This window comes from Poecilia mexicana, unplaced genomic scaffold, assembly GCF_051168715.1.
Source record: "Poecilia mexicana isolate PSO_F unplaced genomic scaffold, ASM5116871v1 scaffold_19, whole genome shotgun sequence".
Taxonomy (NCBI): domain Eukaryota; kingdom Metazoa; phylum Chordata; class Actinopteri; order Cyprinodontiformes; family Poeciliidae; genus Poecilia; species Poecilia mexicana.
Window position 1 is genome coordinate 9,981,319 of NW_028263388.1, and position 24,216 is coordinate 10,005,534.

General features: G+C 41.5%; 3 protein-coding genes and 1 long non-coding RNA gene across 6 annotated transcripts; 2 read left to right on the top strand and 2 right to left on the bottom strand.

Annotated features, from left to right (window-relative positions):
• Positions 1 to 75: 75 nt before the first annotated feature.
• cox11 (cytochrome c oxidase assembly homolog 11 (yeast)) lies at positions 76 to 2,639 on the bottom strand. Of its 3 annotated transcripts, none has more exons than XM_014998609.2 (5): positions 2,529 to 2,639; positions 1,746 to 2,051; positions 1,522 to 1,677; positions 1,309 to 1,434; positions 76 to 1,007 (listed from the first exon to the last, which is right to left on the bottom strand). In XM_014998609.2, the coding sequence occupies exons 2-5, from the start codon at positions 2,031 to 2,033 to the stop codon at positions 819 to 821; spliced, it is 759 nt and encodes a 252-aa protein (XP_014854095.2). In that variant the 5' UTR covers positions 2,034 to 2,051; positions 2,529 to 2,639; the 3' UTR covers positions 76 to 818. The 3 variants fall into 3 exon arrangements, with proteins under 3 accessions (XP_014854095.2, XP_014854096.2, XP_087872685.1); XM_014998610.2 differs by lacking the exon at positions 2,529 to 2,639 and adding an exon at positions 2,162 to 2,476; XM_088016559.1 differs by lacking the exon at positions 2,529 to 2,639 and having other exon boundaries at positions 1,746 to 2,067.
• Positions 2,640 to 3,329: 690 nt separating this feature from the next.
• LOC106924748 (chromobox protein homolog 2-like) lies at positions 3,330 to 10,132 on the top strand. The gene is made up of 5 exons (XM_014998607.2): positions 3,330 to 3,471; positions 3,556 to 3,599; positions 5,353 to 5,418; positions 6,174 to 6,243; positions 6,326 to 10,132. The coding sequence occupies exons 1-5, from the start codon at positions 3,406 to 3,408 to the stop codon at positions 7,559 to 7,561; spliced, it is 1,482 nt and encodes a 493-aa protein (XP_014854093.2). The 5' UTR covers positions 3,330 to 3,405; the 3' UTR covers positions 7,562 to 10,132.
• A 4,637-nt stretch (positions 10,133 to 14,769) lies between these two features.
• On the bottom strand, positions 14,770 to 16,428 carry LOC106924749 (noggin-3-like). Its single transcript, XM_014998608.2, has one exon. It carries the CDS (start codon positions 16,165 to 16,167, stop codon positions 15,529 to 15,531), a length of 639 nt encoding a protein of 212 aa, XP_014854094.2. The 5' UTR covers positions 16,168 to 16,428; the 3' UTR covers positions 14,770 to 15,528.
• A 2,701-nt stretch (positions 16,429 to 19,129) lies between these two features.
• Positions 19,130 to 23,378, top strand: LOC106924750 (uncharacterized). Its single transcript, XR_015761521.1, has 2 exons — positions 19,130 to 20,859; positions 21,209 to 23,378. It is a non-coding gene; the product is annotated as an uncharacterized LOC106924750 (long non-coding RNA).
• The last annotated feature ends 838 nt before the right edge of the window (positions 23,379 to 24,216 follow it).

Here is a 24,216-nt window from a genome sequence, read left to right on the forward strand (position 1 = left end):
CAGCCATTTGAGCCGTGTTCTCATGGACAATCACTGATCTGATCATTAAACGTACATAAAGAAACAGCTGCGTCATTAAAAAGCAAATATTTTTTTATTTATTTAGTCATTCTTATGCATACATAGAAAACCCATTTGTGAGAAGGCCCAATAAAACCAAATAAAAACCAAAACAAAAACCACACATACAAAGACGTGATGCATATGTGCAGACATTTATATTATTCCCCAGAAGGAGTGCGTTCGTTCTGCAGATCGGAGCTGCTGGATGTCTCTGAGGTTGTTTCATTGAAAAACCAGCAGGACGCGGGAAGAACCACAGGAAACACAAGAGTATGTTTCGGAAGGAAGTGCAGATCAGGATTTACTGATCCGCTTCCTGACAGGTGACTGAAAATAAACATTCACGTAAAGCTCCACCTCGACGGCTTTGAGCTTCCAGTCTTTCAGCAGCACCAGAAATATCGCTTGAGTCTGAATTTTTTAGCATCTTTCAAGTTCCGCTGCTTCTTGCTTGTCATTCTAAGGCATCAAATAGACCGAACCAGGGTCACCGAAACCCTTAGCTCTTCTTTCTTCTTCTCAATATGCCATTCAGAGCAACGCTTCCGTGTGCAGAAAATTAAGTCAAAAAACCCCCCCAAAAACAAAACATTCACGCAAATCTTGGACTGACTGAATGACTTTTGCCTGACCATGATAGCTTTCGGATTATCGTGGAAAGTCGTCAGAAGATGGAGGATTATTTGCTCGGGGAACGAGCGTGACGAGTCTCTTTCCGGCCTTCGGTTCCTCCGGCGGACGTCTCCGCATTCGGCTCAGTTGTAACTGTACCCGGGCAGAGGCAGCTGCTGACCCTCCTTGGCCTCGAAGAAGGTGTAGGACAGCGTGATGGTGTCGACCCGAGCCATCCGCGGGTCGTCGTCGAACTCCGGGTCAATGTAGAAGAAGACGGGCATGTCGACCTCCTCGTGAGGATTGAGACGCTGCTCCTCGAAGCAGAAGCACTGCAAGCAACAGACAGAAGGTCCCTGCTCATGTCGAGTCATGTGGTTTTGGCAAAAAATTGACTTAGGCCATATGATTAATTGGGATTTTACTTGACAAGCCCACACAAAATATTTTCAACATTTTAAAAGTGTGGTATTGTACACATCTTCCCTATCCCTGCTGAAGAGAAGCAGTAGCTCAGATGATAGAGTTTTGGGGGGGGGTTAAAAGGTCTCCTCTCTGCTCTAATCCTCAGCCTTTGTTTTATTTTTTAAAAATTCTCAGCATTCTGCAGAGAGAAAGCAGTCTGAAACTCACCTGGATTTTGTTGAAATACTGTCCCGCATCAAAGGGCACCACGTTGTAGGTGGAAATGCCGATGATGGGTTTGTCTGTCGGGTTCTTGGCTCTGTAGAAGGCCAGCGCCGTTTCGCCTGGGACCACCTGCGAAGAGAGAGGAGAAAGGTTTGACGTGGAGCAGATTGTGTCTTCTCTGACAGGAAGTTCGATGGCACGAGTGGGAAGTCTCACGTAGATCTCCGTCTGTTGAGGTCTGAAGTTCCACTGGATGCTGGCGTGCGTGTCGGCGTTGAAGGTCACCTTGATGATGCGCTCATTCACCGGTTTCATTGTCTCCACCTGATCCATGTCGTGTCCGGCAACAGCCGTGCCGCCTAGCCCCGTCGCCTGGGAGAAAAGCGGAGAGGTCACACAGGCCCACAGCAACCTTGTGTGTGTGTGTGTGTGTGTCTCACCTGGCAGTAGAGGCGGTACAGAGGTACAGAAGCATAGGACAGCCCAATCATTCCCACCCCGGCAGCAGCAATGTATGTCAGCACCGTCTTGTTCCTGGTCCTCCACTCCTCCTCCTGATCCCTGGACTTCCTGCTGTGGTTCCTCGTCGGGAGGCGAGACGCAGGCCGCCGCCGAAGCAAGTGTTCACCCTGGGAGAGCAGGGTCCTCTGAGAGCTGCCGTGAAGCGCCCGGACGCATCCCGTCAACAGGGGCGAGAAGGACTGACGCAGCAGAAGAGGCAGCAGCATCTCACCTGAGGGGCTCAGCTGCATGTCAAACGGAGCACAATGTACACTGCATTCGGGGTTCAAAGCCACGATCTTTCAAATGAATATTGAATAAACAAAAGAATAAAGTATGAGAAACTGACTCTGACCTTGAGAAATATCCAAAAGCTTTTGCAAGTAAAAGTGTTGTAATGGGCACAGTTGTGTCTCTCCAGTTGACTTATCTATAATCGTTATTTCTATCTGTATACAGCTAATTTGTCTCACTTTTGCTAAAAATGCAGAAGGGACACTTTCTGCTGAGCTCACGATGATTAAGTCAGAGCTCAAATCAGCTGTTTAATGTCTTTACATATACCTAACCTGACTTGAGGTCAGTGTTTATCCTCCTGACTACATAACAAGACCTGCAAACAGAACTCAAGGCAAAAACAAAACAAAACAAAACACCGAGTTTAAACGAATCGTGAGTTCAGTTTTAATATCTGGGTTCAGTAGTAATAGAAGTATAGTTACCTATGAAGAGCAGCTCAGCAGTAAACATACGGTTATCAAACATCCAGCAGTGCAACACGAAATTGGCTCCTACCGCAAGAAGAAAAATTCCGCAGGCACAGTTCCGCCCGCTTGGTTCATTACTGCCCTCTGCAGGACAGTTATTGTATCCACAATTTTGTTGTTTTGGGAAAATAAATTACTAAAATATTATAGAAAATTAAGAAATACAAATTTAACCCCTGTACCCCCAGAAGAATAATTAATACAAAAAACAAAAAGAAAGAAGCAATACTTATATTGTACTTTAAATGTACAATATAAGTACATTAAAAGTAGTATAAAAAGAACAAAATTATAATATGACAGAAAGAAATAAAGGAAGAAAGAAAGAAATAATCTGCTTAGTACACAAATGATAAATCGACATTAGTCATCCTAATCCTAAATATTAGGATGACTAATATTAAACCAAATCAATAAAATAGATAAATAATAAATTAATTAATTAAAGTCAGAAAATCAATTATCCAATTGTATGAATAAATTACCAAGACATATTTGATAGATTTGCTTTATAAGCCTTAAGTGGATGTAGATTAACGTTCATCGATATATTATACAAAAAACTATCTATACATTTATTAAAACTTGAACTGCAAACAGACAAGTATAATTAATTTTAAGTAAATGCACGAATAAACAAACAAAAAAACTAATTGAATGTTTAATAAATAAATAATAACCATAAAAATACCCCAGGTGTTAATATGATTATTATATGTGTTCAGAAAGTGAGTTGTGAGGAAAGAAGATTGTCAGAGGTTACTGTCGGACATAACCCGTAAGGATGAGCTACGGGGGCCGGTAGAGTCCAGATCGTGCGGCAGCAGCAGTGATGGAGGGGGTGACGGTGGGCCAGGTATTCGATGCTGAGTGTATCCTCAGCAAACGGCAGAGGAAGGTAAAAAACGGACCCTACCGTGAGTCCATAGTTCTCTGTGTGTTCTGGTTCAGGTTCTTGTGCTTACTGTGTGTGTCTCTGCAGGGAAAGTTCGAGTATCTGGTGAAGTGGAGAGGCTGGTCTTCCAAGTGAGTAGCTGCGGCTAGCTGCTAGCTGCTAACACAAAGACGGTGTTTACATTGCCAATTGGATTGGTACCGCCCGAACTAGTACTAGCTGTTGAATGCTTTCACAAATAGGTTGTTTAAACTGCGGTTCCGGTCGTTTTAACAGCCAAACCAGAACCACTTGCTAACTGCTAACACAGAGAGATTGTTTAAGCTGCGGGCCAGGAACCCGGTGGTACCTTCCGAACCCATATTAGCTGAATTCTGTTAGACTATTAACTTCAGCCTCAGTCGGACATATGAACCAGACCAGAACTATGTGGATATATTTCGGTCAGAGACCTTGTGAACGAGGACGAAAAAGAAGAAGAAAAAAAACTAAACTAAACATTTCAGTGAAATTAATGTAGAAAAAATAGTAAAATCGTCAAAACATTCATTGAACTGGACCTGGAAGAAGAAACTGGTTGGATGTTAGCTTTGAACCAGTAATCAGCCTGCTTTTGCTTTGTGCTGTTGCCTCTTTATTTCTGTTTTTCATTCATCTATTTTTCTAAAACCTTTTAACATTTTGAATTACAATCTCAGCCATGTTTTTATTACTATTATTTATTATTTCATATAGACATGCCCAAGTCTAGCTTCTCAATAAGGTCAGTGGTCTGGAAGAACTATTAACGAGCAAATCCCTTTTATGAAACGTCCTAAAACTTACACCCTTACTTACTTATAACTCTTTAGGCCTTCAATTGACTGTGAGCATACAAAAAAAATAACCTGAACAGTTCATTTTCTGCAATAATTTATTTTAAACATTGCAACAGCTAAAATAAAAGAGTGCTTTTATTTTATCTGGACATTCTTCTTCATGGCATGTCCAGACATGCATAAATTAGGTGCTTCTTCGATCTTTGTAAGTTATTAATACCTAGTGCAGACGTCAACCACCTTTAGTTTACCAGGAAGCCATTTTTGCTCCTATGTTACTAGATACAATTTGTCTAGGGTTGTAAAAACTATGTGATGTTTTTTTGTTTTTTTTTGTTTCATGAACAACTGCTGCATAAATATCAAGGTTTCCCCCAGAAACCCTGCTAATCCCGGTGGTTGGGTGCCATGGCAGTCATTCATCCAGCGGCCCATTGTGTCTTTGAGTTAAAAAATGTCAAACGTTGACAGGAAATTTGAAGATATTACTTGATAATTATGTGTTATTGGAAGATTAGTACCTGAACACCAACTATAAAGTTTTAAAACTGCAAACATTTGAAAAAGAAATAAGTAAGCAATGCTTAGCCTGGTGGGGGCACAAGTAAAGCCTGGTGGCCCACCAGGCTTATAATACACTGGAAGAAACCCTGAATATTATTAATAGCATTTAAATCTCGATTTTGTATAAACTGTAAAAGTGATCAAAGTGCCATTTGAGTCAGTTAAAGTTCAGTTTACTGTAAGAGGCTTGAACTGCAAGGTGTTTATGCTGGACACACAGTTTGCTGCAGGGTTGCTGTTTTTGTTTATAGAGAAAACTTTGTAAGCATTTGGGAATTTTGTAAACACTAATTGCATGTTTTTTATGCTATATTATTCTTAATCAAACTGTGTCCTTTGATTTATTTTATGGCCTTTTCCAATGCTGAAGGGGGGAGGAGGAAGCAGTGAATGTACACAGATAATTCATTCTAGGGAGGAACTCTGTGATGATTTTCCAAACTATCTGGAGAGGCTGAAGCTGATTACTGATGTTTTTTTTTGTTGTTGTTGTTTTCTTAAGGCACAACAGTTGGGAGCCTGAAGAGAACATTCTGGACCCGAGGTTGCTGGCAGCTTTTCATAAGAGGTGAGAGACATTTCTTTTATAGCATCCATCGGCTATAAAACAATGGTATGTTTTATTTTTTTTCAGAAAAACGTTTCAAATAAAAACCAATGTTTCCAATCCCAACAAAATAATTAATCAGAGCTTGCATTGTTCACAGAGTTTAAGGCCTATTACATTTGGTAGCGCTCTGACCTGCCAGTTCCAATTTTAACTGATGAGCATTTTTGTTTTTGAACATGGACAGCAAAATCCTTTTTCTCCCCCTCTGCCACATGGATGTAATAAAAATCTGACTTAATCTAAATGATGTTTTCTAGTAAAATAAAATGGTAGGGATTCACAACATTAACAGGGGTAGGACACATGTTTGTGAGCTTTTCAACACAACGGCCAGATAAGTCGGACGTGGACAATATGGTATTTGTTTGGGCTTGTGATGATGATACAACTGAGGACTGGGGTGTTTTTAACTAAAGCAGGAAATAATTTCAGCATTCTAGTTGTTTTTTGTCATGGTAAATATCTGTAATATTAAAAAAAAAATATCACTGAACATCTACAGTTAACGGGATGTGGGTGGGACTACAAATAAAAGCTAACTGAATCAAATCGCAGCATTAGAGAGAGGCTAATTTTTCAGACTCTTAAGTATCAAGATTCTGCTCACCAGCAGATTTGTTGTGCACCTCTGCCAACAACAAGAGGTTTTAATCTTTTCTAATAAACTGGTTTTGGAAGACCTGATCCAATTTTTGTTCCTGACTGTTTTCCAGAGAACAAGAACGGGAACTTCTGTTTCAGAAGAAAGGAAAACGACCCAGAGGACGACCCAGGAAAATCCTGGTAACTGAACCACACTGGTTCGTCTTTTTTACTCCGCTGTCTCGTCTTTATCTCCACTCATCCGTTCTCATCTCGTCCTCAGCCTCCACCTACTGACACCAAGGACAGCCATTCCTCCTCCTCTTCCTTCGGCCTCTCGTCCGAGCCCTCCTCTTCCTCCGAGGAGGATGACGACGATGATCACGTGAAGAAGGCCAAGCAAAGTCCTCGTATACACCCCGTGCCCCAGAAGCGGCCTCAGATCCTGTTGGCCAAGCCCGATCCGCCGCGTAAGAAGAAGCGCGGGAGAAAGCCACTGCACCCGGACCTGAAGGCGTTGCGGCAGGGAAAGAGTCTTCCTTCTCCTCCACGCCACCACCAGCCAATCAGGTCGCCCAGAGATGAGCCGCGGCCCGGTGTGAAGAAGCCCCTGCAGCCGGCGAGCTTCACCTACCCTGGGCTGAGCCGGAGCTCCAGAGAGGAGGGCGCCTCCTCCTTCTCTCAGGGCTCTACTTCCAAACCCGGATCCCTTAACTGCGTCTGGGCCGGCCGCTCCCTTTCCGCCTCGTCCTCCCACAACAAAGGTAGTCCGTCACAGAAGCCGTCTGAACTGCGACGCGCCGTCTCCGAAACAGGAAGCGTCAGAGCGGACGCCTTTAAAGGATCTGCTCAGAAACCAGCACCTCTCGGTCTGCACAGCAGCTTTGGAGGACACCCGATAGCGGCGCAGCGCCCCCCGCTGACCCACAGAAGGCAGGACAGCATGGGCGGTCAGTCAACCGGCTTGGTTCAACACAAACAGCAGAACTCTAGTTTCTCCAAACAGTTACCTTCACCGACGCCCAGAGAGCGGACCAGCCAGGCGTTGAATCTACGAGCGCTCAACCTGCAGAGCGTCGGTAAGCTTCCGGGAAGCGGCGGTTTGCAAGGGGGTTCACGCAGCACCGGCGTCGGCAAAGGAACCACAGCTGGAGGGCAACGCTCCGGGCCCGGTGCCACAGAAGCTGGACGGAGCAGGACGCAACCCGCAGGAGGCAGCAGGCAGGAGGAGCACAAACACGGGCCTAGCTCTCAGAACCGCAACCTGAACGAGCTCAGCACCGGCGATTCGGACGACACCAGCAGCAGCGAGTCGGAACACGACCCATCATCGTTTCCTGACGACACGAGGCCGAGCGTCAGCAGCAACGCCGCCGAGTCGGACACGGAAACGGACTGGAGGCCGGCAAGGAGCCTCATGGAGCACGTCTTTGTTACTGACGTCACGGCCAACTTCATCACGGTGACGGTGAAGGAGTCGCCAACCAGCGTGGGATTCTTCAACTCCCGGAATCACTAAAAAGAAAGAAAAAGACCCGGAATTCTCGTTTCAGCCCTGCTAATGAAGGAACTCTGAATAAGTTTCTTTTTCAAGTCTAGACCGCAGTTGGACTCTGATCACATTTAACTGAGCAGCTTAAGAAGGTTGTTTAATGTTGTTGGGTTATCCTTTGCAGCCGTGCTTGCGATGGTTTAGTGGTTTCTCAGTCCATCAACAGGAAAACTAGGAAAACCTGGTCAGGTTCTAGACTTTGGAGGTGTCTGCTCTGCTCTGTTATGCTGATATTTTGTTGCTGACAGCAGTTCTAGGTGGTGGAGAGGATTGGATCAGTCTGTGGCGTGTTTCCGCCCTTAGGTTTTATCCATGATATGCCTTGAAAATGGGTGATTAAAGGAGGTAATATAATACTTAATATGTCACCTGGAACTCTATGTTGCAGTTCTCAGTTCATGTCAGCAGGTGGAGTAGTTTTACAAACTTACTGATTAACTCCAGCCTGTTTTGTTATTGTATATAAGCTGAAGCTGTAGCATCAGTGAAACTAAATCATGTCCTCATATCAGCTCGGTAAACACTCATCTTCACTGTCGTTTCCCTCTTGTTTTTTTTGGCTTGAGCTGTTATCTTCATGACTGTTTTTGTTAGTTTCTAGTCTGTTTTCTTTCCAAGAAGCCAGAATCTGTGATCTTGGTCTCCATTGTGGGCTTTTCAGGCTTTCTGCAAGCCTTACAACGACTAGTACCAGAAGGTTCCTTACATGTGGTTAGATGGCCAGTATTCTGTTGTGTGGCTACAAAGGAGACCAGATGCCCATAAAGCTCGACACTGTTTGGTTTAATGATTGTTAGTAGCTCCAGGTCAGTTTGCTCCTTCCCCAGTTCATACCCATATACATAGTCAATGGTATGTCAGTTCATTGTAGTTAATTATTTATTCTCAATAATGAAGATGAATTATCATAAAAATGATCAACTATAATTTAAAGGTGGTATTATGTGAGACCTTCAAGTTCTACTCTATTCTCATGTATTTTGGTTCATTTTCATTCATGCCAACTGCTAACTACAAACAATGGTGATCTGCTGTTAGAGATTTACTGGAGATGTACAAACACGTTTCCTTACTGTAAGCTAGGAGTAGATTGTGCAAAATAACCTCTTTGGCTGGCAAAGCAGATACAAAACGTCAACCTGGCTGGTACAAGTTGATGCAATCTCAACACAAAGCAATCCACACCCGACTGCTCCATTTAGACCTGAACTAGTCGTGTACGAAATGACCGGAGCAGCGAAGGTACTAAATGGCGACGAGGTGAAACGACCAGCAAAGCCATCTTTGTAACATTCACCACTCCGTCTATTCTGACTTCTGCTCCCGTGAGGCCAAGTGAGTGGACATACCTAAAGTCAGGCCAACTCATTTGGGTGTGTCCCTGCTTTGATTTGTTCGACTTTGAGGTGAAATATCGAACCAGGAAATTCTTACATCATGAAGAAAATCATCACCGGTTTAATTGGGGCCAGTCAGGGGTTCTGATACATTTTTGCAGATATTATTTTGGTGCTAATTTCAAAGTAAAAGAAGTCAGGTGATCTTGCCATTAAAAAAAAAAAATACTTAAATGCTTTAGATCTGACCCGGATCATCAGTGAAGGAAACCTTTTGGCTTATAAAAATTGAATTTGTCTCATTCCCAAGCTGAACTTTATATGTAATTGAATGAAATATCTGTATATGTATATTTTTTTTGTTTAAGGGTTTTTTTTGTGTGAGAAATCACCCCAAAGAAGCGAATAATGGTCCTTTAAGCTTTCTGTAATGACACTGTTGGAGATGTATCTTCTTCCATGCCGCTTTTAGGACAAACAGTCTGAAAATGATTATTTTCATTTCAAACTCAGTCTTTTCTCCTTGATTTGAATTGAATCGGAAGGATTCGACTCCGGTTCAACGTCAGTCGCCATTAAAGGGTAACCGTTTGTGTTAAAGTAAGCTTTTGTAAGAATCTGCTGTCGGCATGTGGACTCTAGAAACCATCAGATGGACATTAATAACTCTTCTGCAGGTCCTCAGGTCTCAGCTGGACTTCCACTGCCACCTCCCAGCTTTCCCCCTCCAGCGATCTGTTGAAACCTTCCTGCTCCTCTCCAGATTTTGATTCTAGACTCTCGCTTTTATCCTGGACCTCATTTTTTTTCTATATCTGAGCTTCTCCTGAAGAACTCCCATCGGAGTTCTCTGTGTTCCGTCTTTGGACCAAAGGTGTATTGAATGTGAACTCTTTTGTTCTGACTCGTAACGTGGACAGTATCTCCCGCACTAAGCACAGTACAGATGTAAGCTGACGGAAACGTCCCAGTATCACTTAAACCAGTTTTGTACCATTTGTAATACACATATCGTTTCAGTGTATTTTGAATTTGAATTATGTGTTATTTATATATGTAAATACGTGGGGATTTTTTTTTCTTCATGATGTGATATCTGATATGGATCTGATGCTCATGTCGGCTGATTAGCTTCAGATTCCTTGTAGCCTGTGTGCCTCTGCCGTCTGAAGGATTCGGGAAATAAAGCGTAACAACTGGGCGCTCTTTGTGTAGTTCCTGTCTCCTACCAGCAGGTGTCTCTGTATCATCCGCAGGAAACATCAGCCAACAAACCAAGTGGACGGTGTTGGAAATGGGAACTAAAAAAAGGATTCTTAAATAAATTAAAATGCATCGGAAAAATATGAAATCATTGCAATTTTATTTTTAGAAGTAAGTTAAAACGGTGAAAACTAATGAGTTTATCAAATTTACAGGGCAGCATTTTTTATTTTTAATTTGAGGATGCTTATGTAGGATCATAGCGCAACGAAAATCTAAAACAAAACCACACTAGACGAAGACGGACGTTAAACCGTCTTCGTCTAGTCTGGCACATAAACATATACATTTTAGATTTGATCAGAAAACAACTTAAAAAATAACAACTGAGCTATACCTTTATGTTAACGTTGTCAGCAATCCTTTAATTATTTATCAATCTAAAATAAAAAAGATGACGCGTATGACTGCAGCCACAAGACTGCAGTCATACAGTCTAAGCACGACTTCAAAGAACCAAACTGCATCCATTTGCTGACCTATGACCTCTTAGTGTGACTTCGCTGCTCTGCAGCTCACATGAGTTTTAATGGCCATTTCTCTCTTTGTTCATTAGAACTTCTCTTTCTTCAACAACTCTTAAAACGTCCACCCAAAATGTGGAAAAATCCATGCCTAGAAGATCAATATAAAATAAAAATCAAATAAATTATAGCAGTGTTTGCTCATATTCTCCCAGAACATATTTAACTTGTTTTCTTTGTCACTTATTTTCTTTGTATTTATTAGTTATTAAGTCTTCAGCTCATGATTGAACTATAACTAAAGAAAAATGTGGAAAGAGAGAGGTAGATGTGGAAAACTTCATTGCTGTGTTGACTCTGTGCCCATGAAGTTAAGAGCCACAAGGTTGGCCCGTTTCTTTAATCTCTTTAAAACTGGATCATTGGAAATTTTTATAAGTACAATTTCACCTTTTCGTTATTACCTCCACATTGAATCCAGAATACAATTTAACATTACAATTAATGCCCTTAATAATCAGATGGCATCACATGTGAAAGATCTCACTGTTCCTTGTGTTCCTAATGAAGCCCCTCAGGTTTGTTGGTGCTTCCCGGAGTTTTCTAAAAGTTGAAAACGTTTGTCGAGTAAAGTGCCTTGAGATGACAATTTACGTAAGCTAAATCTATGTAAATAAAACGGAATCGATTGCATTCCTACCAGACTTCAGAAGGACATTTTTTACAAACTTAATTTCTGCCAGAAGAGCATTTCACAGAAAACAAACTCATCATTAAATCACTAAATGTGTTTTATTGTCCCAGTGTAATTCCAGCATCCAGACACCGATTGAAGGCAGGAATCAAACTGACCATGTGTGACAAGACAGGACTGTGCACGGAACGACTTTAACCTGACTGAACACTGAAAAACGGAAAATCGTGCATGTGGAACACAGATGCTTTCGCTCCATGAAGCTGACGCAGATTTCTGCTCAGAGCCAAAGCAGAGAGGTGGAATTTTCCTGAAGCGAGTCCCTGTCAGGAGCAGGAGACGACGAAGCGTTTGCCGGAGTGGGCTAAACAGTGGGAACTCTGTGGGGCAGTGTGTGTGACCTGCCCCGACCCAAGACCTGCAGTCCTAATGGAGAATACACGACCTACTCTGCTGCCCCCTGCTGGATATCTTTTTTTTTTTTTTTTGGACATTACGAATAAGAAACATTGTTGTAAACTGTTTCCCTCTGTCTGCGTGTCAAATGGTTGATTGAAAGAAACTGTCTGAAAGTCAAAATTATTAGCACCGCCTGCTTATCATTAAACACTTCCCCTTAAGTGAAAGAGATCAGGTTTGGCAGAATCGCGTTGAAGTGTTGATGAAATGTTTTCAGGATGTAATTTGGTGTCTTTACATGAGCCAGAAAATGTCTCTCATGGCAGAGGAGCAGCACCTGAAGTGGTCTGTCGTGGGATGACGGATACCGAAAACACAACTTTATCATTACCAGAGGAATTGGTCAAGGCTTAATCAAACAGACAAGGACAGTGAAACATCCAGAAGGGTCGTTTTCGGATCAACGCCTGCTGAAGTGACACCAATGGGGAAAAATAAAACAAAGGCCCAAACGCACATCATGTGCTCACTTGCTATGTTTGACCCACACTAGGAGTGAACTGGAGAGGCAGAAGTTTTATTCGGAAAATTCTTATGTTCTAGTTTCTCGGACAAACCTGTAAAGGAACAAAATGGGAAGCTTTAAAAGGCTGTAAAAAATTGGAATTGGGTCCAAAAGTTTAAAATCAACTCTGAAGCTGGTTAAATAGGATTCTTTGGCTAGGAGCAACAATCAGCTTCATCAGCCAGCGTAAAAGGCACATTCAAAAAATTATGCTAGACACAGAAACCACTAAGAACGTCCAACAGAGAGCCTCAAACACGATGTCCAAACCACCAGTCCACTTTAGCCAGCTTTTTCATTAAGGCAATCCTTAATCTTCGAGTTCGGATTTTGAGTTTGGATGTTTCAAGTAGGATGTCCACTCCTGGGATTATTAGCTATAATATATATGTTTTTGTTCCACTGACCAGTGAAACTGTCTGACAACAACCCTCTCCCAATGAACCTGCTTCCCTAAGGTCATTACTGATACTTGCCCACCTTGACATTGAGTTAAAACACATCCAAACATTTGGTGAAAGTTGGAGAATTCACTCCACTGGGATTTTTGCAAATCCACTCAAACATTCCCTGCCACACACACACGTACACGGAGCCTCCCAGTCACTAACTGGTATTACCTGACGGCAGCAGGTTGTGTATGTTGGCACACGGTTCAGCAGACTGTAGCGACATGTCTGGCTTTCAGGGCTCTCTGCAGGTCACCTTAACAGCGGCAGACAGGTGGAGGCATGTGTATACGATCTGAGTCATCAGACAACATTCACAGCCTTCAGACACACTCAGCTACTGTATGCTTATTAATAGTAATGAGAACAGGAGAAAACTTTAAAACCTCCTCAATTATCTGTCCTTCCCCGTGCTATTAAGAGAGTCTCCTCAGACAGCAGTGTCTTTGGGAAGACTTTGGTTTATGTCTTCTTCAATCAGAAGATGGACTGGAGTGGAACGGACTAAGCTGAAAACGCCCTGATTCTTCACCTGTCTTACTCATCCTGGCTGTCTAAACCTGACCATGGTTTGTGTCAATAGCAGTCAGCTATGAGGCTACCTTGATGTGTTAGCCTGGCATCCTACGGTGTGTTTGACACTCATTAAAGCTTCAGTTATAGGTCAGAAAACAAGGGACAGGCAGAAATTCTCATAATTTTTGTAACTTTTCACCATCCATTTTCCATACACCCTTGTCCCTAGTCGGGTCAGGAGGGGCGCTCTTGCTTATATCTCCAGATAAGACATTTCAGGCGAAAGGCAGGGTACGCCCTGGGCAGGTCGCCAGTCCATCGCAGGGCAACACAAAGACAAACAACCATGCACACACACCTCAGGAGAATTTAGAGAAACAGTCATGTTTTTTGGACTATGGGAGGAAGCCAGAGTACCCAGAGAGAATCCACCATGCACAATGAGAACCCAGGACCTTCTTGCTCCGAGGCAACAGTGCCACTGTGCAGGCCCCTACCGTCAAAATACTTCACAAAAAAATTTCTGATGAAAGAAGAAACCAGTAGTATCTTATTTGCATTATATTTATTTATTAGTTCAAAGTGCAGGACTAATTATTAATCAATTAATCTGCTGGCTGTTTTAAAGCAAGAAAAAAAAAACTAAAGTATGGAGTAAAATATCAAAATTGAGCACACCTTACCTGAATGTGTTCAGTTTTTCATATAGAATCCTGTATAAATATGTGATCAAAAAAAAGATTTTCGGCGAGAATCAAACATTTAAGTAATAAAAAAGAATAAACATGCAATTGTTCTATGGGTGATTGCACTGGCACTATAATATTTGGACCACAAAAATAATTTTGATACCTACAGATAACAAAAACCAAAAAAACCATTTAACTAAATTTGAATCCTAAAGTTGGATTTCGCATGTAAAACTACAGAAACACTGGGGTTTGAATACGTCTTTCTTTTTTTTTAGATGAATAATAATTTGAGCAATATTTGTATAAATATTTGCAGTGGGACATAAACTGTGCCAACAATTCACAGAACAAAGTCTGGGGAATTTGAGAAAACTCCTGAAAACATGAAAAAAGGGAAAGAAAGTACAACTGTTGTATCCATGACAACACATTTTTTTTAATATTATATTGGTGTTTTTGCAAGTTTGGGAAAATGGCAATAGAAGAAAATTACAGAAAGGAAGCTCTGGAGGGTAAAATGTTATTAGTTTCAAATTAAAAATGATTTTGTTTTTATGGTTCACGGTTCTTCTATTTTTTCCCCCCCAAGGTGCTTAAGTCCTGCTTGGTGTCAAATTCAGACCAACATTTTGTTGCCATATAAAAATGAATTTAAAGAACAAAAAAAGTTATTCTCTTTTGTAACGCAACTGTAGATGAGAAAATAGCATGTTTCTTTTGGAGACACATAAATATTGTGTTATAAATGACATTTAAGTCACTTGTATTAATGCTAAAAACAAGACAACTTTCCAACTGATAGTTATAAAGACATTTATTGAAGAAATTTGAACTTTCGGTATTTTACAAGTTAAAAGACAGAAACGTGTCTTTTTTTTGTACAGATATCAAGATTCTATGATTCTTTTGTAAAAATGTGGAGTACTGTAAACAATTCACATCTCTCTCTAAAAGTTCTTTTAAGTACCCCCCCGCCCTCATAAAAATAGGGGATTGTCATCTCTTTTATTGCGTTTAAACCACCACAGTTTTGCCAAAATAGATCAAATGTTATCAAAATATTTCTTTACATTTAATTCCAATTTTGATTCATATGAGCTTTGTCCTTCTCAAACTAAATAGGAGCTTTGTTGTAGAACCAGATGTTGCAATTGTGTGATCATGAACAGTTCAATAGTCCAGTTATAATAAAGCCTGGTGATAAATAATTAGCTTCTGACCATCTTCTGATCCCACAGTGGAAGAACATTTCAATTCAAACAGGAATTCATTGATTAATTCCAAGTTTTGAACTTCTTGAGGCAAATAATGAAAATTCATCGAGACAACTTTCCTGAAAACTGAAGTTTAACTCAGTCTTATAAATAAGAAACAGACACATATGACTTATATTAATACAGTAGAGCAGAGATTATATATATATACATATATATATAAAAAACTGACCATCATTTATAAAATTTAGTCCAGAAGTAATACAGCAATCTGAAGACGTAGAGAGCGATTCTCTTCTGAGATTTTTTGAACAGTTCTGAGGATCCGGATCCGGTTCTCCTCAGTTCGGACAGGAGCATTTGCACTCGGATATGACCGGGTACTGGATGTGGATCCAGGCGCACCTCTGTGGAACCTTTTTCTGCGGGCAGTGCCACCTCAGGAAAGTCAAGTGAGTCGCTTTGGCCGGTTTGCACGTCATCCCCTCCGGAACCGAGCAAGACCGCTTGCTGTAGCAGCTGCCCACCTTCAGGTAGCGCGGCCAGAACCGCCAGCCCAGTTCGGTCCACGCGTAAACCACCGGACACAGCGTGTAGGCCCAGAGCATCCTGCGCAGCTTCCGGTTCGCCTTCTGCTGCTTCTTGCCGAACAGCACCTCCAGCTCCAGGGTTCGGATCTCTTTCGGCATGGGTCCGGTGAGCTTCGGGCTCTGATTCGGGTCGTCCTCGTAGAGGTCCTCCGGCGGGGACACGGACATGAAGTCCGGATTGAAGTGGCTCCCCAGAAGGCTCCGGAGCTCCGTCCCGTTCAGGTCCTTCTCCTTCGGGTCCAGCTGCGGGTCCGGTTCCTCCTTCAGGACCTCCACAGGCAGAGAGTCGCTGGGGATGGGGCGGATGAAGTGGTTCAGGTGTTGGCACATCCCGTCCTGGATCCAGAGCGCCAGAGAGAGAAACAGCAGGAGCCAGCGGGAGGGATCCATGCCCCCTGTCTGGTTCCGATCGCCACAGATCCCCAGCAGAACTCCGGGTCTTCTCCACCAAAAGACAAACAGACAGATAATCCAAGAGGGAGTTCAACCCACCTCCAGGCAGCACTAAGTCCGGGATCAGCTCCGGGCTCCGGACTTCATGACGGCTCCAGGGTCCTGCCGGAGCCGAACTGAGTCGATCTGACTCCGGCTGCGCTCACATATTCGGCAGAAGGAGGCTGATGTCATCCAAACCGAGCCACACCTCCGCGCACTTTACGCACCGGCGGTGGCGGATTCTTTTTGGGGAACGATGAAAGGATACAGATGCCGAGAGCGGCAATAACCGTTCAGTGATATCAGGAAGGAGGAGGAAACAAGTTGATGTTCGGTGTGTCTGGGGTCGTTTAGTAGTCTTACCAAGTGTCTTTCTGCTCTGTTTTTTTTTTCGTGCAAATATCTTAGTACACTTAAAATCATCAATAAATCAATCAATCAATCAATCAATCAATCAATCAATCAATCAATCAATCAATCAAATTTTATTTGTATAGCACATTTCAGCAGCAAGGCATTTCAAAGTGCTTTACATAATTAAAATGCAAACAGCATGTGACATAGAATAAACAGTGAGAAAAAAGAGATTTTGAAAAAGATTTAAAAAAGATAAAAACATTAAAACCCCTTTTAGAACTTCAGTTCAACGTCGTTTAACTGGGACGTTTTCCGGGGGGCTTTACATCATTAAAACGTAGACAGAAAGAAAAATAAAAAGAAATTAATAATAGATAAAAAGTGAAGACAAAAACATTAAAAACATCGAAGACACCAAAACCCGCACTCTAATCCTAATTTAGCCATAAGCAACTCTTAACAGGTGGGTTTTAAGTTGAGATTTAAAGGTAAAACTAACTTACAAGTAACTTTTCAGCGAGATGTGGGAGCTTGTTTAAGTCAGAAATTCATTAACATTGATGAGAAAGTACCAGTTCCACCGGAAAATGTCTTAGTCAAATAATCTGACAATGGAACTGGTACTTAAACACACACACACACACACACGCACGCACACGCACGCGCACACACACGCACACACACACACGGCTGCACAGTGGTGCAGTTGGTAGAGCTGTTGCCTTGCAGCAAGAAGGTTCTGGGTTCGATTCCTTCTGCATGGAGTTTGCATGTTCTCCCTGTGCATGTGTGGGTTTTCTCTGGGTACTCTGGCTTCCTCCCACAGTCCAAAGATATGACTGTTAATTGGCCTCCCCAAATTGCCCCTAGGTGTGAGTGTGTGTGCATGGTTGTTTGTCTCTGTGTTGCCCTGTGACAGACTGGTGACCTGTCCAGGGTGACCCCTGCCTCTTGCCTGGAACGTTAGCTGGAGACAGGCTCCTGACCCCACTAAGGGACAAAATGGATGGACACACACATATATCAATATTAAGAAATTATTGACTTAAACTGTTTTGTATCTTGCTGTTAAGTTAATTGTGAGATGGTTTTGTCTTTTTTAAAGTGTACTAAGATATTTGCAATATAGAAACTTTGTGTTTTTGCAGTCCTGAAAGAATGAAGCAGTGCTGCACTGAACAAGCAATGTTTTTGTGTGTGTTTCATGTAGGATGAAGAAAACTCTCATTGCTGCACCATGACTCTGTGAGCCACATGGTTTGGTTGAGAGTTCCTGTTAATCCATACAGTGGGGATGGAGTCTGTTCACTTTCCTGTTCCATAGGGCTCCTGCCTGTCTGTTGTTGTTTTTTTTTCTGTGCCATATTAGTCATAATGATTCAACTGAGATATCGCACAACAACCACCAACCACAGAGCCGTGGTTAAAGTTTGCCACCGCTTTTCGGTTTGGTTTGGACCAGCTGGACACAGCAATGACCAGGTTTAACAGTTTGGAGTGGCATGGAGCCACACTGTAAAAACACTAAATCTAACTAAGTAATTTTTTTTCGTCTAGTTTCTAGTGCAAATATCTTGTTACACTTAAAATAATTCAAGACTAATTTACAAGTAACTTCAAAGTACGTTACACAGGCTTGTTTTCAGTAAAAAAAAGAAGAAGAAAAAGAACAATGATCAAAAGTATATTAGTTCCACTGACCAATTTCTTTCACTTAAAACAAGACATTTCCCCAATATTAAAAAAAAAAAAACTCTGCCAGTGAAACTAGTACTAGTAGTAGAAACTAGTATTCAAAAAGAATTACTGACTTGAAACAAGCCGGTGCAGCTTGCTAAAACGTTACTTGTGAGTGAGATTTGACTTAATTAATGTCATATTTTATTTGCATTAGAAACTAAACCAAAATACGTTTGTGATTTCGCAGCAGCATCAAGAACAAGGGATGTCTTTCCTCAGGGTTCTATCATTTTTATGCAAGCCATCAGAGTCCATGGCTTACATGTTGTTAGTCTGTTGTCTGATTTTATCTCCCATGCACATTAGAAATGTTTAGAGCGGCTAATCAGTTAAAACTCACAAACTATTTGTGCTTGCTCATCTTACACCTTAATGATGCTAGCACGTGGCTAATTCAGGTCAGCGTTTTCTTCAGCTTGTTCTCTAAAATTCTGATTCTGCAGGTTCTGTTGAGGCTCAAAAACACAAACACTTTAAATAAACCGTTTTTGATCAGAGAACAAGAACCGATTTGTAGAAACGACGACTTGACAGCCAACTACGCGCATACTTGCTGACTCCTTTTGCACTGGAACCATGTTGGTAGGATTTTAAACTTCTGCAAGGTTTTGTCCAGACTTGGAAGTAACAGAAGTTGAAAGTGAGAGGCTAGTCGCCTGTTTATTGACAGCAATCACACAAGAACACAGCAGCTAGAAAACTCATAGCACAGACACCTTTTTGTTACAAAAAAAAGTTTTAAAAGACAATTTTTTAAAAAACATTTCTCTTCTCCTGAGGAAGACTTACAGAATCCAGTTCATCACAGGACTCAGGTTTTTTCACTCAAATTCTGTTTCTCTCTGATTCTGACAAAAAGCTTTTAGTTTTTTTTTTTAAATTATTATTATTGTTGTTCTGATTTATCCACCCCTTGTAGACCACGTGATTCACCTCAAACTGCTTCAGGTCTTAATGCTCACCAGTGTTCATGTACGTTCAACTCATGCAAAGTCTTTATTGTTTTTGAAACATTTTGCTGCCACCTAGCAGTCAGAGTTACGCCAGACGTACGCCTCCTTTTTCTGATTTGTATACTTAATACTAAAATCTATACCTCGTGAAGCTGCTTAAATCAACAATTTCTACTTGAAAACAAAAACCTCCATGAGAATTTAGTCTTAAGTGATTCAAGGGATTCATTTCTCATCGAATCCCTTAATCATATATAACTTATAGTTGACATAAAGTGTTCATTTTGAAGCAAATGTTCTTATTTACTGGCAATGTTTGCGGTCAATCCAGCCGCACGGAACAGCGCATGCGTTCTAATGCTGCGACTCCCCGCGTCACGCTGCAGATGCCTGAGAGATTGCTTTTGAAAACACAGAGGAATGTGCAACCGTGTTTATTTTGGAGGATCTTACTCAGAGAGACATGCGGCAACAGTCTGGGCTTTTTCTTCTGGCGACCACCGCCGCCCTCGCTTGCCTCTGGCTCTGGCTGAATTTCGGGCAATTTTATGGTGGTGACAGTGTGTGACGGGCGCCGTTAAACTGTCATATCTTGCACACAGAGGAAGTCGGTGGCGGAGAGGTGATGCTCAGATAAGACTTCCTCTCTCTCTCTCTCCTCTTTGTGAACCTTTTTTTTTTATCATCCACTTCCATATCTGGCGCCCTCATGAGGGGTTTCTTGTGGTGGTGGTGGGGGGGGGAGATCCTAAGTTCACACTGGGATGATTTAAGGGCCTAAAGGACTTTTAGGGGTGGTAAGAAAAGTTAGCGCTGTGTGCTTGAGGTCATGGGGTGAGTCCGGCTCTCTGGAGCCACTGAAAACGAAGGCGAATTAGACAAATTGGTGTGATTCTCGTCAAGGTTCTTGACGCAGTTTTTGCAGACTTCTATCAACTTACCTTTGGCGCGAGTCTCTCAAATAAACTTTGAGTTTATTTGAAAGTTTAGGAAATCTGAATATAGGCCTTCTAATAAACAATATTAAGCATGTGGTAGGTTTAGGACACATTCCTCAAAGTCTTCTGTAGCTTGAAAACACTGTGATTTACAATCTTCGTTCCCCTTTGAGTCTGCAAGCTTATATCTACAGTTATCCGCTGCCAGAATCACCACCACTGTAAAAATGTAAAAGACAATAAAACAGTACTAATAACTTTCATTTTATGTATTGCTTTATTTGTAGTAAATAGTTTCTTTGACCAGATTTGTGGAAATAAATAAATAAATAAATTGGGCTTTGAAGGGCGTTCCACATGGAAGGTCATTCATCTGGAATCTCTCCGATTATGGAAAAAAATGTTTAGCTGCTCTGGTTCACAGAGGGTTGAAGACATTTTATCCTTTATGGCACTTTTCATGTCAAACAGCATTTCAATCAGGGCATGATCTAGACTTTGACTAAACCATTGAAACATCACGATACTGTTGTGTTTTTGTCATTCTTTTGTAGACTTGCTGCTGTGTTTGGGATCGTTGTCCTGTTGATGACCTGGTTTGGTCCAAACGTCACACAAATGGCATCACATTCGACTGCAGGACCCAGTCTAACGCTGAGGTGACTTGTTTGTGCTGATATTTTCTTAAACATGCTAAAACATCTCTGCTTTGGTCTCATCTATCTAAAGGGCATTTGTCTACAAGTCTTGTGCTTCATTTAGACTCACATTTCCTGCAAAGTGAAGTTTTGTCTTGCTGTTGTCTTGTTTTTAGAGTTAAGAAATGTTTTATTCCTTCAGTTATTTCTAAGACAGCGCTAAGCTACCTGTGGTCAGTTTTTGCCCATGACCCGATTGTCATGAAGTTGCTCCAACCTGGATCTGTTTTTGCTGGGAGTTCCACTCTTGGAAAAATTTGCAGCTGTTTTTAAATGTTTTCCCACTTGTGAATAATGTCTCTCTCTGCAGATTGGTGGATTTCCGTTGATTCTGAAATGGCCTCATAACCCCTCCTGGGTTGACTAGGAGCAACCATTGCTTCTCTACAGTTTGAGATTTTCTTATACTGTGTAAACATTTGATGCAAACTAGAACGACCAACAGGGAACTTGTCTTTTTTTTTTTTTTAATGAAAGGTGGTATGTTGAGAAGCTACTAGAAATGCTATTGACTGTGTTAAAATCCTGCCTTTTTGGGAAGATTATGTACAATTTCAATGTAATTTTTTAAGATCATATTAAAGTATAAAAAATCCCAACTTTGACCACGACTTTTTTGAAAAAGTTGCCACAAAATCACACTGCAACACACACACACACACACACACACACACACACACACACACACACACACACACACACACACACACACACACACACACACACACACACACACACACACACACACATATGTTTGTGTTGCTATCTTTGTGGGGACTTTCCATTGACTTCCATTCATTTCTACAGCCTAAACTTTACCTTTACCCTTTTCCTAACCCTATCCATCACATACCTAACCCTAACCAAAACTCAATTCATACCTTAGCCCTAACTCTGACCCCTGACCCAAAAACAGGGTTTCCCCTTGTGGGGACCAGGCTCCGGTCCCCACAAGGAGCAAGTGGTCCCCACAACGTAGTATATGTCAGGAAAATCATCCCCACAAGGTATTACAAACAAACGCACACACACGCACGCACGCACACACACACTGCCACATCCTGGACTGAAACTTCAACAGGATGATGGTTTTGCCCCCTTAAAGTTTCTAGAATCATGCGTGACATTTCATGACAGTTCTGACAATGTTGGAAACTTTAAGTAACGAGCAAATGATTGAACATGAACATCGACTCGGTACCGACGCTATTTTAGATACTTGTAGGGTAGATACCGAAAGCTCAGCCTGGCATTTGCCTGTTTTTCGTGTCTGTAATTGCTTGGTTGACCTGTCTCTGCAACCTTGAAGCTGTCTCTCACAAATGGACCGTCCAAATTGCCCCGGCCGTCTCACCATCAAAGCAGCTGCTTGTGGGGAAGAAAAAAAAAAAAGAAGAAACGACACAAACAACAAACAAAAGATCCTTTTCTCAGCTTCATCTGGCCGGGTCACGAACGACCTCTTTGTCCTTCATCCTGGGAGGCCTCGGCTGATTCGACATTAAGATTGCGCCGCCGCTGTATCCGAACATCAGACGGAACATCTAGGAGGGAGATCAGAACCGAACGAGTCCCCGCAATGAACGCAGAGTCACTGATCCACGGCGTCGCTCCGTATCTCGGCCCCGGCGATGTGAAATCAAAGGGCCGGCTGATTTGGAACATGTGGACCGGTGTCTGTATGTCATGCAGAGGAGAAGAGGGGAGGGGGAAACACAACAGCAAACTGGAAACTATGAAAACCTGCAGCAGTCGCTCCGGGACTTTGATGATAAGTGAAGGAGATTGCTGGTGTTTAACTGTGACGTAATGTTTTTCATTCTGAAGTTTCACTGCTTACCATCAGATCGACTTTTACCAGACAGACTTGTTTCCTCAGAAATAAATCAGAGGGCAGAGTCGAGCGTAGATCCGAGGGTTCGCAGTCAGACAGGGAAATATTTCAACAACCATTTTTCCTATTAACTGAAACGTTTTCCTTCTCATCTTGTTAAAGGGACGATGTAATGTATTTTCCAGGCACATTGCGCCATTTTGCAGCACAATCAAGTAACTATGTTACCTTCAAACAAATGTATGAAAGATAAAAGAGAGTTGACTTTGCAATTCGATGGCTTGAAATTGGGCCTCTGTCTTTTTAAAAGGCAGATTTTCAAATCTGCACAAGTTGCCCTCTGCGACCCTGGAAGAATGTCGTTATAAGTGAAATACCTTGCACTTTAAAAAAAATCAATATTAAGGAAATATTATCACTAAAATAAGCTCTGTTGCTTTGCTGAAAAGTTACTTTTCTTGTTTGATGTTTCCTAAAATATTTTCACTAGGAACTATAGGCCAAAAATACTTGGTAAGATTTTGCTGTAGAAAAAGATTGAACACATATTTCAATATTTATGCTTCTGTGTTTAAATGTTAAATCTGCCATAACAGACATCTATACAAAAAATAAAAAATAAAAATAAAATAAATAAAAATAAAAATCATGGCAAAACATTTTTCTTCTTTCTAAAAACATGAATATTCAGCTGATTTCAGATCTGAAGGTCTGTCTCAGTCTTTGCTGGATCCTAAAGGATCAGGATCAGAAAAAACATTTCCTACTCGTGAAAGTGAGAGAGTGCGACTGTTGCTGGCTGCGCCTCAGCAGCGTTCCTGTGGTTTGGACCGGTGCAGTCGAATGCTCCGAAGTGGACGAGATTCCAGCAGCTGTGTGAGATTCCAGAAGTTTCGCACTTTCCCCCAGAAGCATCCGGAAGCGGTCTGGAGTATGACTGCTGCCCATCCCTCATGAAGCAGGTTTAGTTCTTTTTTAAATCCTCTTATCTGTTCTCATTAGGGTGTGTGTGTGTGTGTGTATGTATATATATATATATATATATATATATATATATATATATATATATATATATATATATATATATATATATATATATATATATATATATATATATACATACACACACACACACCCTATACACACATATATATATATATATATATATATATATATATATATATAGTTACTTTTTGTGTTTTCGTGGAATTTCTGCTTTTCCGTTAGTCATCATGTGATTTATATAAAAATACATTTTCTTTTAGCATCAATTAAATGCTTGTTCCAGTCTGAATTTTTAATCCTGAGCTGGTAAGAAGGTAACATCACAGCTGAATTAAAAGGGTATTACGTGCAGAAAATAAAACCAGAATTACACCAAAATCAACTGTAAACCAAATCAATAAGAACGACTTTGCATCTTGTGGTCTTTTTCAATGCTTCGATCTGCTTTAGTTGGAGCTAATCTAACAGATTACAGTCTT